This window comes from Podarcis vaucheri, assembly GCF_965113315.1.
Source record: "Podarcis vaucheri genome assembly, chromosome: 1".
In the NCBI taxonomy this organism is placed as follows: Eukaryota; Metazoa; Chordata; class Lepidosauria; order Squamata; family Lacertidae; genus Podarcis; species Podarcis vaucheri.
The window spans coordinates 21,688,487-21,705,872 of record NC_138759.1 but is presented as its reverse complement, the minus strand read 5'-3'; the positions used below and the strand labels follow the sequence as shown (position 1 = coordinate 21,705,872).

Here is a 17,386-nt window from a genome sequence, read left to right as displayed (position 1 = left end):
CCCACATCAGGCAAAAGATTCCTGCATTTCAGGGGGTTGGACTAGATGATCCCAGTGGTTCCTTCCAACTCTACAATTCTATTCTTTAATAATAATGTTATTTTATTATTTATACCCCGCCCATCTGGCTGGGCTTCCCCAGCCACTCTGGGCAGCTTCCAACAAAACACTAAAATACAGTTACAAATAGGTAGCCGTGTTGGTCTGCCATAGTCCAAATAAAAAAAATTCCTTCCAGTAGCACCTTAAAGACCAACTAAGTTAGTTCTTGGTATGAGCTTTCGTGTGCATGCACACGGTATCTGAAGAAGTGTGCATGCACACGAAAGCTCATACCAAGAACTAACTTAGTTGGTCTTTAAGGTGCTACTGGAAGGAATTTTTTTATTTTGACTAAAATACAGGTTATGTATGAGCACATAGGGCAGGAGTGGAGACCCTGTGGCCCTCAAGAGGTGGTTGGACTCCTCAGCCAGTATGGCTAGTGGTCAAGGATGATGGGAGATACGAGTCCAGCAACATCTAGAGCTTCTCCAATTTAAGGGGCAGAGTTGGGGGTAGGAAAGCTGTCCTGCTGGGTTTGCTGACTTGGGAGGATCTGCTTTCCTGTTTTTGAAAACTTGGCTCACCTTTAAAGAAACAGAGTCTGGGTCAATCTAGAGGCGGCTACAATGACACAGCTGGCATTAAGCATGATTGTCCTTTGTTTAGTAAATAGTAGCTGCCAGGGGGTCAGTTGAATTTGGATTGGGACCCTGGTGGCAGCAAAGGGTAAATTCCCTTCTCTCCACCTATCACCAGCTGCAGTCCTAATCTGGACACACACATACACACACAATAGCCCATGAGTGTGGTTGCTATTTAACTGAACAAAGAACAATCACACAAGCTACCAGCTGTGCGATTATCATCATGTCTACTTTGGCCCTTTGTTAAGCAATGTCGGAATTGTGTGGCTAAGAGGGTGACATAAGAGATGCTCATGATGCCAATTGGATTTGGCCTTCTTGTGGGGGAAGGGGGAATAAAATATTTTAAGTGTTCAAACTGGATTTTGTTTAGTTGACTGACTACATCCGCTAGGATGTTTGGGGATGAGGAATTCCAGGTGCCCAAGCAAATATATCAATATCACCACCACTACCACCACCACCGTCATGTTTTCATCAGTTCCATTTGGGAGGATACTGGAATCCAGAATGTAAGAAGTGCCCTGCTGGATCAGACCAGAGGCCCATCCTGTCTTCTTAGTGGCCAACCAGATGCCTGTGGGAAGTCCACAAACACGACATGAGCACAACAGCACTCTCTCCACTTGCAATTCCTCTTCTTCTGACCCAAATCTGAAATTTGGATTCTTCACCTGAAACTCTCTAGGAGCTTTCAGATTCCCTAAAAGGGGATGGTAGGCTTTACACAGAGGAGAGGGCATTGCTAGGCCCTCAAAAGACTTGAGGCACAGGGCCATGATGCAAATGTGAAAAACAATGACATACGTTAATTTGTAAGTAGAGGTGCAAAGTTAGACAGACTTTCAGAGGGAAGGGGAAGGTTGGCCATCAAAGTAACCCTGAGCAGTGGAATGCCAAGATTTTCTAGGCCAAGTACTGTATGTGGGTTTTGCCCTCTACCTTGCGTGATATTAAAACTGAAACAAGTGTCTCTGGGCAAATGAGGTCGGCAGATGAATAGGGCTTCACTAGTACTGTGCTTTTATACTGTACCTGTTTGCACCAACAATGCCCCTGTATGGAGATATCATAGTTTTTCAAGGAAGCTCAGGACCATGTCAATGCTTTTCAAAGAATCATAGACTCTTATGAGTTGGAAGGGACCCCAGGGGTCATCTAGCTTAACCCGCTGCTATGCAGGAATCTCAGCTAAAGCATCCATGACAGATGGATATCCAACCTCTGTTTAAAAACCTCCAATGTGTCTATTTTAAATGGTTTGGGCACTCATTGTTTGATCTCTGGCCTTTTAAGCAGGAAAAAACTACTCCAGGAGTTTTCAGAAATCAATTTCACACTTTAAAAGCTTTAAAAATACTAGGAGGAACTTGGCACACTTTGATGGGCTCTCCCATAGGCCATCAAGGTCTAGTTTAGGAATTACAGTAACCAGTCTCCTGAAATGGCCCATAGATGTCAGTGTCCTTCCTTAAATTCTGAAGGCTCTCAAAAGGTGATATCCAGATCCCAAGGCACAAGAAACAAGGTGCTTGCTTGTGGCCATTCTGTAGAGCATGATAATCCAACAGTCCACACCTTCCCTGAGTAACAGGAAAGTGGTTCAACTTAATGGTGTAATGTTGGAAAATGTCGACCACTTTTCCTACCCGAGCAGTTATCTTTCCACAAGGGCCAACTTTGATGCCAAAATCCAGCATCGCCTGAGTTCTGCAAGCTCAACTTTCTCCTGATTGAAGCAACAAGTGTTTGAGGACCAGGACGTTCACAGAGAAACCAAAATGCTCATTTACAAAGCCATTGTACTACCAACTTTACTGTATGTTTGCAAACCATGGACCACTTATAAACCCTATCTCCAACTCCTCGAAAGATTCTATCAACAATGTCTCTGGGAAAAATTACACATCTCTTGGGAAGACAGGCGAACAAATGTCAGTGTACTAGAAGAAGCAAAGATCACCAGTGTTGAAGCAATGATTCTTCAACATCAACTTCATTGGACTGGTCATGTTGTTTAGATACCTGATTATCATCTTCTAAAACAACTACTCTATTCCCAACTCAAGAATTGAAAGTGAAATACTGCTGAAAGAGGTTTAAAGATGTTCTCAGGGCAAATCTCTTAAAATGTAGCATAAGCACTTATAACTGGGAAACACTGACCTACAAGCGCTCCAATTGGAGAACAGCCTTTACCATAGCAGCCATGGACTTTGAAGAAGCACAAACTCAGGGTGAAAAGGAGAAACAAGCGAAGAGGAAGGCACGCTTGGCAAACCCTCACCGTGATCAACTTCCACCTGGAAACCTATGTCCCCACTGTGGAAAGATATGTGGATCCAGAATTGGCCGTCACTTACAGACTCACGGTTAAGACTGTTTTCAGGGAAGACAATCTTACTCGACTACGAGTGCTTGCCAAAGAAGCAGCAGCAATACAGTAAAAGAACAAGAAGTGGGATGATTTTGTGAAAGGGTATAGGATTGCATCCAATGATGATTTTGAAAGCCCTATTTCACTGCACAAATTAGACTGCCCTGTTTTTTCAGATTATCCTTGCGTACTACCCTCAGGAACAGCATTAGAGGAGGACAGTGAGAATCAAGTGGCTTGGGAAAAATGGGTTGCCATGCCTGGCACAACTGGGGTGTTTTCTACTAAAGAGCCACCTACAACCCAATCTACAAATGTCTCCTGAAGATAATAACAAGGAATTCAGCATGGTGCTAAAAGCCAGAGATCAGGGTTACCTCCTAATAAATTTTTGTAATATTATTATACAACGACAAATGTCATTATAGCCTAATAATCAGCCTCCTTTGGGGATTAAAATGATTTAATCCTGAAATCAGGGTTGTTATCATTATTAGGGTGACATATTCACACAGGATTTCATTTTTCGCAACTTCCCCACAAAGCAGTCAAAAAGACAGCTGCCTGCTATGAATCACTCCATGCATTTCCCTTTTCGTTTTTTGTTATTTGCTTCTGGAATTGAATCACATTATTAGTCAGGTGCTCCTTGAATTTGACAGCTAGCATGTAAGTGACTTTGAAAAATCCCAGCATTGTTCATAATCTACAGGGGTTCTGGCTTTAACCAATTTTACTGTCTGCCCCCCGCTCACTGCCTACACTAATCAGTAGTAAGAGAAAATATCAACATGTTTGGATATGAGCCTAGAGCACAATCCTAACCTCCCAAGTAGTAGTGCTGGGGAGGGTGGCTAGAATTCAGTGAAGTAGCCCTGTGCCTAGGGACGCGGAAGGCGCTGTGGGTTAAACCACAGAGCCTAGGACTCAGAAGGTTGGCGGTTCGAATCCCCGCAACGGGGTGAGCTCCGTTGCTCGGTCCCAGCTCCTGCCAACCTAGCAGTTCGAAGGCACGTCAAAGTGCAAGTAATAAATAGGTATCACTCCGGCAGGAAGGTAAATGGCATTTCCGTGCGCTGCTCTGGTTCGCCAGAAGCAGCTTAGTCATGCTGGCCACATGACCCGGCTGTACGCTGGCTCCCTCGGCCAATAAAGCAAGATGAGCGCTGCAACCCCAGAGTCGGTCACGACTGGACCTAATGGTCAGGGGTCCCTTTACCTTTTACTAGCCCTCTGCCTGGCTCTGCCAACAGGGGGCAGCATCACAGCAGAGTAGGGCTAGGCAATACATTGATTTATTGTCCCAAATCGATTTGAAGTCCACATTGTCGTTTCGGATTCATAACTATTGACCTGACAATATATCGCCAATCGTGTGTGTGTGTGTGTGTGTGTGAGAGAGAGAGAGAGAGAGAGAGAGAGAGAGATGCAAAAATCACAATGTGGGGAAAACTATGAAGCCAGCCAGTGCTTCTATTGATCCCGGTAGTGCCTGTTAACTCTGCTGACAAAGCTCTCCCCTGCCTGAGGCAGGGGGCAGCGAATCACAAGATCAGGTGCTGGCAGAAATCATGGTGAGGGGAAAACCATGCCCCTAGATAGCTCCATCCTTATTTCAGACATCGTGATATATCAGTATATCGCAATGTTTAGCTGGTGATATATCACAATGCTGAAAACCTGATTATCACCCAACCCTACTGCAAAGGATCTTGCAGAGGGCGGGCAAGATATGGTAGCCAACAAGGGGACCCTGAAATGAGACATGTCAGGCTTAGGGTGAGAGCAGAACTGTGTTGGCTATGGATCTATTGGATCCTAAGCTAAGCGCTTCCTGGAGAGGAGCCTAATTTGGGTGTAAAGCTGGTGTAGAGGGGGGAAAGTGTGTGTTTGTGTGTGTGTGTGTGTGTAATGGCTGCAGACTCAATGAAGGACCCTCCATACTGCACCTCCCTCAAAATTTGCCCAGGGAAGGAGAGGTGGGTGTGGGTGGGTAGGTAGAGGGGTAATACACTAGCCCATTGTCTGCTCTTATCCATGCTTAAAGAGATTGAACTAGGTTACATCTGCACCAGACTTTTGAGAATGGTCAGGTTCACTGGCTGCATTCAATTCTTGGCATTTCAAGGCTCCCAGATCATTGAAATCCGTATCAGATTCCATCTTAGTACATGAAAGTAGTGCAAGTAATGCATATTAAAGGGCTTTAAAGCCTCGTTTCAGGACTCGGGTCTTAAGACCCATGTTGCTAAAAATGCACAAAGCAGCATTCAAGTGTTTTCAGCACAAAAATAGAAAACAAGATCTTCTGATCTGGGTTCTGGCCAGCAGCCACGTGCACACAAGGCAGGCTGGACAAGTACTTTGAGGCAGAAATCCATTTGCAAGGGCAATGAAGTGGACTGAGGGGTTTGCAAGGTGGGGGGAGGAAAGTGTAGTGACGCCCAGGTGTCTCATCTATTTCGGTTTATCCAGGTTTGTTCATACATTTACGGAGTCTTTAATGCAAGAAAAATGAAGACCCGACACAAAACGAGGTACATGGGAGAAACAAATCTGTTTCATTCCTTGCCTTTAGACATAACAAATCTGTATTCCGATGAAAGGTTTAATGGAAAAGCCAACATGTAACAACATTACCATTTGCTCCTTACCTGAAAAAACAGGATTATGTTCCATATCAGGCCCAGGACCATGGAAGAGTTTCCATCTGCTATTTCAGCTGCATCAATGCTAACCAGCTTCACCTACAGAAAAGGGGGTTGCAGGTTTTAAAAGACGTTTAAAAACAGGTAGACAAATGCACTCAAGTGCAGTTTTAATTTACAGAATGCACATGTGTCACATCTAAAGGCCAGGGAACAGGGAGTTGCATTTTGCACTCATACTGGGTGAGGTTTTGGCTTGCAATGTATAAAGCTGGATTGGTTGCTTCTATGTATATCTAGTTCATGCAATATGGTTGCAAGATAGCGGCTCACTGAAGGGAGGACTGTTTTCTTTATGGGGGGAGGGAGAGAGAGAGAGAGAGAGAGAGAGAGAGGAAGGAAGGAAGGAAGGAAGGAAGGAAGGAAGGAAGGAAGGAAGGAAGGAAGGAAGGGTGAAGCCACATGGCTGCTATGCACTCATGTAACTAGTTTGACTCTCAGTTGCATTATTCTTAATGCCCTTGTGATGAAGTATTTACTTGATTATATTATGCATATTTGCAGATACATAATCTGCTGTCATTGTTCTGCTGAAGTCAGATTTATCAGGTCCATCTTGGCAGACAGCCTGCTGACGTGCAGCATGTGTGATTTGGGGAGGGGCAGGCATGGGTAGGCAAACTAAGGCCCGGGGGCCAGATCCAGTCCAATCCCCTTCTAAATCCAGCCCACGGACGGTCCGGGAATCAGCACGTTTTTACATGAGTAGAATGTGTGCTTTTATTTAAAATGCATCTCTGGGTTATTTGTGGGGCATAGGAATTCGTTCATTTCCCCCCCAAAGAAATATAGTCCGGCTCCCCACAAGGTCTGAGGAACAGTGGACCGGCCCCCTGCTCAAAAAGTTTGCTGACCCTTCCTCTAAGGTGCCATCTGAGCTTCTGGGGTGATAGAAAAGTGGAACAGAATGCCACTCTAATACTAACTGGGCAGAGAAACACCTCTCCACTATCTTGGGAGGCTCAGCTATCACTACAGATGCCTTCTCCATTTTTAAATGCTTGTTGAGCACGGTCTGGGGAAGGGCCGTAGATCTGTGGCAGAACATCTGCTTTGCATTCAGAAGGTCGCAGGTTCAATCCCTGGCATTTTCAGGTAGGGCTGGAAGAGAACCCTGCCTGAAACCCTTGAAGCACTGCTGTCGGTCAGTGCAGACAATATTGAACTAGATGGACTAGTAGTCTCTGTATAAAGGCAGCTTCCTACATTCCTATCAAGTTACCAAGGATTCTGGGTTTGAAGCCATGACAGGGCCCAGAGTTCCCACAGAGAGGTTTAATCCATATGACAAGGACCAGCTTATGTTTCTCCTTCAAACGACACACTCTCTTCTCTTGCTCATTCATTGCAAGCAGGATGGCAGAGCAGAAAAAGAAAGAAATCCCCAGGCTGCCCATGATAGTGTTAAACCCTTGGGTTGCAATACAGGGCCTCAGACCTTTCTGAAACGCTGACAGAAAGAATATTGAGCCTCTCCCCACCTGTCACAATTCCTCTCAAGTTCTGCATTAACTACACACCATGGCTGTCCCTTCCCACCTCTTTCATGGTGGTTTAATATTTAAACTGCTGGCTCTCCATTGCCAAGGGAATGGTAACAACATTTCCCTGCCCTGCCCTGACTTTTCAAATTTGGTTAAACTGGCTTGAGATCAAGAGGGAAACCTTTTAACCCGTGGCTCAACTGCAACAATGGTTCAGTCCCGGTAAAATGTCACCAACGTCATATCATTCCTCAGAGGGAAGGCCACAAAGGCAGCGCATGGGCTGGAGCAGGATTAAGCAACATGGCGCCTTCACATGTTCCGGCCTACAAATCTCGCCAGTTGCAGTCAACATGGCCAATGTTGAGAGATGACAAGAGTCAGCACCATGTTTGATGCGCATGGATAAATTTTAGGCTGGAGGGGTTTTTTTTGGGGGGGGGGGGTTGTTTGCGTGTCCAGGCACAGTCCCACCCACTTCCGGGAGCCAGACCTCAGACCAAGGAAAACACATGACAACATATTTTGGGATTAAAATGGCCACAACTTTATTGAATTTCAAATGTAGGAAACCTTGGCTTAGGCATTGGGCATATATCCCTCTCAGCCCCCAGCTGGGGGTCTGAGGCAAGACAGGGTCAATTGGGAATATGGGGGACACTGCAAAACGTGCGTTTACACAGCTGGCCCCCTCCCTGCACTGCTGAGGGAAGCTCTATGGCCCACTGCTGAGCGCTTGTGGTCAGAGACTCCCCTCAGGACCCTTCTAAGTGGGAACCCTGATATCGCCGCCGCAGAAAGGGGTGAGTCACCGCAACATCCCTTCCTCTATTGTTGGACTAAAGGATTCTGCCCAAGGCCTAAAACTGCCACCCAAGACCATGAAATTGCCACCTCGCCGCCAAGACTACCTACAGCTGAAAACCACACCTCATGTCCTCATTCCTCAAGGCCCTGCTTCACATCCCACAACCAGTGTTCATTTCCCAATGGTGCACGTCGTCAGCTCTAAACAATTCCAGCTTGTACATTTTAATGTCCGGATGTTTGATCACTCGGCCCCCAATACACAGAGTCACATTGAAAATAGCCCTGTTCATTTTAACTTGTGCGCTGGGCCGCAAACCTCGCCCACCGCCAGACCCGGTGAGCGGTTATTTAAGCACATCTCTATCCCACTGTAGCACTTACAGTTTGCAAAGTATAAGGTAAAGGTAAAGGGGCCCCTGACCATTAGGTCCAGTTGTGACCGACTCTGGGGTTGCGGTGCTCATCTCGCTTTATTGGCCGAGGGAGCTGGCGTACAGCTTCCAGGTCATGTGGCCAGCATGACTAAGCTGCTTCTGTCGAACCAGAGCAGCGCACGGAAACACCATTTACCTTTCTGCCAGAGCAGTACCTATTTATCTTACTTGCACTTTGACGTGCTTTCGAACTGCTAGGTTGGCAGGAGCAGGGACCGAGCAACGGGAGCTCACCCCGTTGCGGGGATTCGAACCACCAACCTTCTGATCGGCAAGTCCTAGGCTATGTGGTTTAACCCACAGTGCCACCCGCGTCCCTTTTTTTGCAAAGTATATAACCACCAATATCTTTGTTTGGTTCTTGCTGCAACATCCACAAGAGGTGGATCACTCTTATTCCCATGCTGAAGATGGGCAATTATTGTGGGGAATTTGGGGCCCATCTCTTCCAGTCCCAAGCCTGACTTCTCGTTTTTTTTCTGAAGTTTTCCAAAACTTCATACATACACTTCAGTACATAGTAAAAACTCCCCCCTCCCCAACTTCCCAGCCCCATTCCCATGGTGTTTCTTTCCTTCTGCTGCACTGTCTTTTATCTCTTAAACCTTAACAAGAATACCATAACCTCTAATCCCTTCTGTTGCTCATAGTTCAAATCGTGCTCATGTGTTCATCATATAATAATATTTCTTTAAATTAATCTGAAAGAGCTAGACTTTCATTGTTAGACCAAGCCCGACTTTTCTTATCTACTGCCCAAGGTGGGTCCTGTGTTGGAATTTAAAATAGCCTATAAATGGGAAGCTGGTTAGATTTTGCCAGTGCTGGACTTCTCTTGAGTCACACAGCTGTTGCAAGTCCTTGGATTCGAGACCTGGTGGCCCTGGTTTCACCACCATACGTGAATAACTCTTCTACATCCTTTCCAACTAAGCATGACTTACAAGAATGAGATTGTGAAGACCCTTGGAAGGGGCTGGACACAAGAGACCAAATCAGTCCATCTGGCCTCTGAAAAGTTCAGTGTGTGCCTAAAGGAGTGTTTCACCTTACATAAGCTTTTAAAGCAAGGCAAGGCACCTTACTATGACATACCAAGGCCCCTGGCAACAGGGCTAGCATGAGCGTGTGAAGTGTGATGTCAGCAGCAGATGCAGAATCCAGTGATAAGGGAGCAAAGCAACAACGGCCTGACAGAGACGCTGCTGTGAGGCTGGGTGGTGATTTATAGGGCCACAGCTAAGCGACAGAGCATCTGCTTTGCGGGTCCAATCCCCGACACCTTCTGCTTGTCAGTGTAGACCAGGGACAGCCAACGTGTCTTCCAGATCTTGTTGAATCACAACTCCCATCATCTCTGGCCATCTTGCTGGGGATGATGGGAGCTGTAGTCCAAAAACATATGGAAAGCACTATGTTGGCTATCACAACGCTGAGCTAGCTGGGCCAACTGCCAGGCTTGGTATACACAGTGGTGGTGTTTAACTGCTTGAGGTGAAACAGGAAGAGCCACCCTGTCACTCCTGCCACCATCACCACCACCAGCACTGATTTCAGATGGAAGCATGCTGATTTCAGGCGATCTCACCCAAATTGGCACCGATGGCTTATTTGCTGATGCGGTTCTCATGGCTGCCAATACCTGACTTGCTTTACATTGCTGCCCATCGCCCAGCCTTGAGAGGGAACTGTATCTATCTCCTCACCTTCACATAAGACTCCAAAATGGGTGTGAGTCATGCTTAGGGGAAAGGCCACAGCTCAGTGGTAGGGTACATGCTTTCATGCAGAAGGTTGTAGGTTCAACCCTTGGCTTCTCCAGTTGGTGCTGGGAGATAACCCAATCCTGGGCAGCCTCTGACAATGCTGAGTGAGATGGACCAATCTTCTGATTCAGTATAAGGCCGCTTTCTACATCCCTCCTTCTGCACTTGATGCAAAGGCAGCCTGCATAGCATCACTAGAGTGGGGTGGCATCCCCCCCCCCACATAGTTACACAATGTTCAACCCCAGACCTTGCAGAATTCTAGAGTAAGTTTCCATCTTTCTTTGCACAAAGCTCAAATGATCTCTTGCTATAAATTGGGCAGAGAAATATAGAACTTGTGATGCTGAAAGCATTTTTTTTGGGGGGGAGGGAAAGTCAGATGACTCAAATCACCAACCTTCAGAGCAACTTGAGCCCAGCTGCTTAAAGGTTGCCGAACACAGGCATTTCTTTTATTTTCTTTTAATATTGGCCTCTTGATCCTTTAATCCAGTTGAACATTACGACATTAAAATAATAATTTGCATTGAGAGGAACCCCTCCTTCTGCATACTGTATGCAGCCTTTCAGACACAACTTTAAACAAAACATAATTCCTTCAGCTTACACATTCCTCATTTTGGAGAGAGATATATTGCACTGGGAGAAGTGAAAAACAATTCAACAGCTTTCGAATTACTTACATTGCTGTCCTCCAAAAACTTAAGGGCTTTTGCGATATTGTTCAGTCGAAAAATACGATGGGTTGAGGGCTTGTATTCATGTAGCTAAAGAAAAGAGGGAAGTAAGCCAGTTAGTGCTTTTTAAAATGCATTATTGAAGGGGGAAAGGCTGTGGCATCTGCTTTGCATGCAGAAGGTCCCAGGTTCAAACCTACTGCCTGAAACCCTGGAAAGACATTGCCAGACAGCGCAGACTCTACTGAGCTAATTCTGAGCACATCTACCAGGAAGTAAACACCAGTAAGACAAGCTGGAACGTTTGCAGAGGAGAGTGACTGAGGTGATCAAGGGTCTGGAAACCAAGCCTTATGAGGAACGCTTGCGGAGGTTGGGTATGTTTAGCCTGGAAACCTGGGAGGATATATGATAGCCATCTTGTCACATGGAAGATGGAGCGAGCTTGTTTTCTCCTGCTCTGGAGGGTAGGACTCGAACCAATGGCTTCAAGTTACAAGAAAGAAGATTCTGACTCAACTTCAGGAAGAACCTTCTGACAGCAACAGCTGTTCAACAGTGGAACAGGCTCCCTCAGAAGATGATGGCGACTTTCCTTCCTTGGAGGTTTTAAAGCAGAGGGTGTCTGGCCACCTGTCATGAATGCTTCAGTCGAGATTCTTGCATTGCAGGGGGTTGGACTAGATGACCCCCCCGGGTCCCTTCCATCTCTGCAATTCTATGATTCTATGACTGCAGTTATAACTGCCAACACTGGCTGTGTCCATGTACTTTCTATGAACCAAATGCAACTAGGATATACAGACTGGCTGCAGCTGCCCACCTCAAGATATATTTCTGATGTGGTCCTTGGGTGTTGAAAAAGCTCAATTTTATCACAAATGCTGTGATTGTTTAGCTCTGCCTGGACCTCAGACTGGAGGTATCTTCAGAGGATGAGCAGAGGAACTTGACTCACCCACCACCTGCAAACCTCACACTGTCATTGGCCATGAAGAGCCATTGGATCCAAACCCCATTTCTTCCACAGGACTGGCGTCCCCCTGCACCAACTGCCTGGGCTAGGTCAGTGACCCACCATTTCTGCCCTAGCCCCATAGGAGCAGGACAGCCCGGCTGGAGCAACCACCAAAGAGGCCAGCTAGCTGAACACAAGGCCACACAGATGGAAGGGGAAGCCACAGGGGACACTTGTGCAAATCAGGGCCTGGCTGAGAGCCAGAAAGGGGTGGAGCCACCAGTTCCTATGTAAAGTGTCCGATCTGAGCCACTTCATGGCTGAAGAAACAGCTTTCTTACAAAATCCAGCCCTCCTGACCTGGTAAAAACAGGCAACATCATGTCAGACAGAGGCTGTTAACGAAGGTTTACACCTACCAGATTTTGCCCAGAGAGAACTTCCAGCAGAGCCATCAAAATTTTGCCATCTTTAACATCAACCAACAAATCTTTCACTTCCAGAGGGGGGCTGCACTGTGAAGAAAGAAAGGGGTACAGGATTGAGAAAGGTGACCTTTGGCTCTGTCACAGGGCGAGCTAAACAGTAAATCACACAGTTCAAAATTGAGAGTCAACTCGTTATTTGCAAACACTGTCTTCATAGACTTAGAGGAGTGTCAGACCTAAAGAGCACAGAAGCTCATTCCCTGTAGGTCTTACTCCACGAAATCAGTTGCCGAGACTGAAGGTCCCCCCTCCCCACGGTTGTCTATGTCTCCACCTCTTCAGGACAAGCAATCAGAGAGACTATGCCTGTATGCCTGTTTTTGCTCCTCCCATTTCATGCTTCTTCTAGTTCTGGGCATCATGGGGAAAGTGGAGACACCCGTGACTCTTCACACCATGACTCATCTCTGCCTCTTCACCTCTCTCCTTCCACTAGCCTGATGAGGCTTCTGATTCTGAACTTCTCTCTGCCATAAACTCTCCCTGTTCACTAAGCCCTGTCACCTCTTCAGCTTCCAACACCTCCTCCTCCCAGTCTTCTCCCTCTGACCACTCATCATCGTTCCACCACCAATCCCCACGCTCTGAGTCTTCTTCCTTTGGGGGTTTCCCAGCTGGTTCCTCCCACCACTTCTCTGTGTCCAAACAGTCCATGATAGGCACTCAGTTGGAAAGGACCTCAGTGGTCATCCAGACCACCTGCAAATGTATCATCAGATAATAAATATTTAAGGAATAATATAAACCCCTATCCTTTCTCATCCACTTTTCAATAACTGCAATTTTAAAAAAATGATTGTTGGTTTGTTATTGCTGTTGTTATTTATCCACCCTTCATCCTAAGGTCCCAGGGCAGGTTACAGCAATTAAAACATTATATTCAAAACAGTTTTAAACAACTTAAAAGTGGGTCCCAAAAATATACATCCAAAATGTCAAAAGCCAAGATAGACAGGTGTGTCTATAATATTTGAATGGGCTAATTTGTTCAGCAGGCTTACCTTTTCCAAATGTAGATTTATCCAACGGGTAAAAGTCCTTTTCTGCACATTTTCCCTTTCCACTAGAAAGGAAAGATATAAATAAACTCGGGTTTATTAAAAAGGGAAAGCGCCTATTTAACAAAGTGAATCTGCTTAGGAGAAGCAAGGTTTGGCTTCCAGTGCAACTTTGGACTTATATGTCATGCAATCTATGAAAATAACATTAAGGACACTTGCCGAAAGAACACCAGAGGATGCTCCCAGCATCATTGAGCCACATTTGATTCACATGTCTCTCGCTGCTTGCCCTTTTTCTATTGCAGGACTCCCAATATGAACCATTTCAATCTGCATGGCTCACAGAGGCTCCATAAAAGTAATACCGTTTCCAAAAACCCAATTAAACATGTTCTTTTTGCACCTATCCTTGTGAAAAGCAGCAGTCAAAAAGGAAGGAAGAAAAATCTGTCCAAGTCTTAAGATGTCTGCTCACATACATATGGTTTACTGAATCTGTGTTGGCTTTTTCTGGGCATCCAGAGAGCAGTAACAGGATTATAAATCTCATAATTACATACAACACACGGCTAGGCCTGTTCACCAATCCACGGCACCATGCCAGAAAGAAGTCATGTTTGCTAGAACTCAGTAATATAAACAGTAAAAAAGAGAGAGAGAACAGTCTGGTTTCAGTTTTAACCTTCCAAGAGTTCCAGGCTCAATAAAGACAACAGGAACTCAAGAGGAGAAATGATCACCAGGCAGCTGACTTCAAAACTAGGCTTAACTCTTACTCTCAACTCAAGTTTGAAGCAGCACACAGAGACCAGTCGTCGCTCATTCTCCCTGTGCACTCGGGACTCCAGAACCCCTTCAGCATTTGTGTGTAAAGACGTGACAATGGCTCATTGACATTCTAGAGCCCCGGCGCACCCAGGTCATGTTCCCATGGTATGCCTCTGCAAGATGGTGCAAACTGAGTCAGCAGCAAAAGTTAACCCAGTCTGAGATTCATAGAGTTGGAAGGGACCCTGAGGTCCCCCTTGCAATGAAGGAATATGCAGCTGTCCCATATGGAGATCGAACCTGCAACCACAGAGTTATAAGCACCAGGCTATAACCCACTGAGCTTTGCATGCAGGTGCTGCAACTCAGATTAACTAGTTAACAAAAATCAGAGCAGGGTAGCGAGGAAATGAACAGTACGGGACAGGAAAGGGTTGTGTTGGGGCTACCCTTGAGGTTGGTCTGGAGGCTGCAGTCAGTGCAGAGCACAGTAGCTAGATTGCTTGTGGGAGCAAACTACTGCCAGCATATAATACCTGTTACATATTATTTAAAAAAATCCTTCCTACACACACAAACACCCTAGATCACTGGATCAGTTTTGAATGAAGTACGATTGCATCTTGCGTGCAATTAATTTGTGCTCTCTGTTCCTGTTTTTGAAAATGCAAATAAAAATAAAACAACAAAAACAACTTGTGCAATTTCAACCTTATGCACTTGAAAGCCGGCCAGTTGAATTTATGGACATGCATGAACAACATAGAACAAGGGAACCTTGGGGTGGGGGGTGGAGCAAAGTCAGGGGATTCTAGTAGTCCCAGGTTTTGGATTCAATGTGGATTGTTTATATAGTTGTTTTAAGGTTTTGATGTATGGTTTTTCTTTTTCATGTGATGTTTAGTTGTTGTAAAATTAATAAAAATATTATTTCTTTTTTTAAAAAAGAAAGCCGGCCAGCTGAAGTCCCACAAATTAATTGCATGCAAAGCAGAAAGCTTAAGAGCTCCTTTTGCACCAGGTTTTTCTGGTGCAGAAAGAGCTTTTAAGGTATCTGCCTTGCTTACCAGGCTCTGGGACACTCTCACAAGATCTTCAGGGATCGTGAGCTCTTGCAAAAGCATTCTGGAGCCCAGGAAGCAAGGCTTAAAAGCTGCCCATCTTGCTTAGAAGGCAAGGATGGTTTGTGTGGAAAGAGAAGCAGCAAGGTGGCAAATGAATTTTAGAAACAATGTGGACAAGATGACTAAAGCATGCAAAACCAGGCTCTGGCACATTGAGTGGACAAGACCAATAGTGGGACCAACGGTCAAGAAGGTGGTTTCTGCACATGCTGTAGAGGGAAGTGAGGGGCAGATGGGGCTCATCAACCTGCGAAGGTAGCCCATCTAGGAGAAGGAAAACTCTGACCCTAAACCTTTGCTGCCTTGCAGGATATCTTTGGTAGAAGAAAAGGCTAAGGAGTAAATGCTACAGAAATTTGGAGTCCCTAAGACTAAGATCATGGCCACTGGTCCCATCACCTCCTGGCAAATGGAAGGAGAAGAAATGGAGGCAGTGAGAGATTTTACTTTCTTGGGCTCCATGATCACTGCAGATGGTAACAGCAGCCATGAAATTAAAAGATGCCTGCTTCTTGGGAGAAAAGCAATGACAAACCTAGACAGCATCTTAAAAAGCAGAGACATCACCTTGCCAACAAAGGTCCGTATAGTTAAAGCTATGGTTTTCCCAGTAGTGATGTATGGAAGTGAGAGCTGGACCATAAAGAAGGCTGATCGCCGAAGAATCAATGCTTTTGAATTACGGTGCTGGAGGAGACTCTTGAGAGTCCCATGGACTGCAAGAAGATCAAACCTCTCCATTCTGAAGGAAATCAGCCCTGAGTGCTCACTGGAATGACAGATCATGAAGCTGAGGCTCCTCATGAGAAGAGAAGATTCCCTGAAAAAGACCCTGATGCTGGGAAAGATGGAGGGCACAAGGAGAAGGGGACAACAGAGGACAAGATGGTTGAACAGTGTTCTCAAAGCTACCAACATGACTTTGACCAAGCTGTGGGAGGCAGTGGAAGACAGGAGTGCCTGGTGTGCACTGGTCCATGGGGTCACGAAGCATCAGACACGACTAAACAACAACAAGACAGTTGGATAGCACCTTATATGCCTCTTTCCGGCAACTCCTTCAGCCAAGCTGGTGCCAAACATACTGCTCTGCTTTCTTTTGGACCACATCAGCGAGACCGAGGGGGGGGGGGTCTTGTTGTGTGGGCAGCCCAGGACCCCCATACACACTGCCCAGGCTTGCACCCCAGGGAGGTCACTTTGGTGCTGCTAACACAGCCATTACGACTTCACCCCCGGAGGCACACTCCATTGTCTCTCAACAATGTGCATCCAACTATCAAACTGCAATAGTAGGAGGAAGGCTAGGCAGGGGGAGGGCTGGAGGGACTGGGAGTCCCTTTTATATTACAGTTGTTTCTGCCCTTCAACATCTTTTAAAATACATACTTTTCACAACCAACACGAAATTAACAATGGCTCAGTTCCTTTGAGGCTCTTCTCAAGGTTGTGATGTGACTAGAACATACTAAATTCAGGCAGTGCAATCCAAATCCTTGGAGATAGTGGAAAGACCGCGAAAGCAAACAGAATTAGAGAGGACAGAGTATTAATAGTTCTGAGAAAGGCTGTGCAATGGTTACTGGCTTTATGGGAACATTACTGAGGCTAAACAGAATCATCTCTGGCTCAAGTCAGAACTTCTGGAGCTCGCCAGATGAATCCACAGCTTCTTCCAGAGTGGACTTGCATCTGGCCAAGCCATTAAGGGTGTGCAACACCACACATTTAAGGGAGATTTGTTTAACCAGATCATGGCAGCTAGGCAATTGCCTTCTTCCAGTTTTTAAGCAAGGCCTCTAAAACTGGTCCATCTATTCTTTAGGAGTGCAGTAGAGTTCTAGATTTTATTTTTCTTTCTTTTTAGTCATGGGAAATGCAACAACTTTTTCTGCTGTTTGCAAGACCAGCATCCACCATTTTGTACTACCCAAGGGATCTGAGAAGGGGCGGGGAATTTGCTTCTTCAAATGAGTAGTACTTTAAACAAAAACGACAAAAAGGCCTCATGAGTTTGCACTGGATTTGGCTACCACTTTATAAAATGATGTTAGTTACTAAAAATAGTCCCTCTTGTTTTACTGGATTAGAACAGTAAA

The 17,386-nt window shown here is 45.7% G+C and overlaps 1 protein-coding gene and 1 long non-coding RNA gene across 4 annotated transcripts in view; one reads left to right on the top strand and one right to left on the bottom strand.

Annotated features, from left to right (window-relative positions):
• CLMN (calmin) overlaps positions 1-17,386 on the bottom strand; it is a 75,072-nt gene that overhangs the window by 14,962 nt on the left and 42,724 nt on the right. Inside the window, exons 1-5 of one of the 3 annotated variants that reach the window (XM_082228795.1) lie at positions 14,172-14,267; positions 13,396-13,457; positions 12,326-12,421; positions 10,955-11,038; positions 5,721-5,813 (exon numbers count right to left, since the gene is read on the bottom strand). In XM_082228795.1, coding sequence (XP_082084921.1) covers positions 5,721-5,813; positions 10,955-11,038; positions 12,326-12,421; positions 13,396-13,457; position 14,172 — 336 coding nt within the window. In that variant the 5' untranslated portion in view covers positions 14,173-14,267. Of the gene's footprint in view, positions 1-5,720; positions 5,814-9,446; positions 9,604-10,954; positions 11,039-12,325; positions 12,422-13,395; positions 13,458-14,171; positions 14,268-17,386 lie in introns of those variants that run through there. The other 2 variants (XM_082228794.1, XM_082228796.1) reach the window with 2 other exon arrangements.
• LOC309535682 lies at positions 411-1,885 on the top strand. Its single transcript, XR_014221343.1, has 2 exons — positions 411-1,108; positions 1,231-1,885. It is a non-coding gene; the product is annotated as an uncharacterized lncRNA (long non-coding RNA).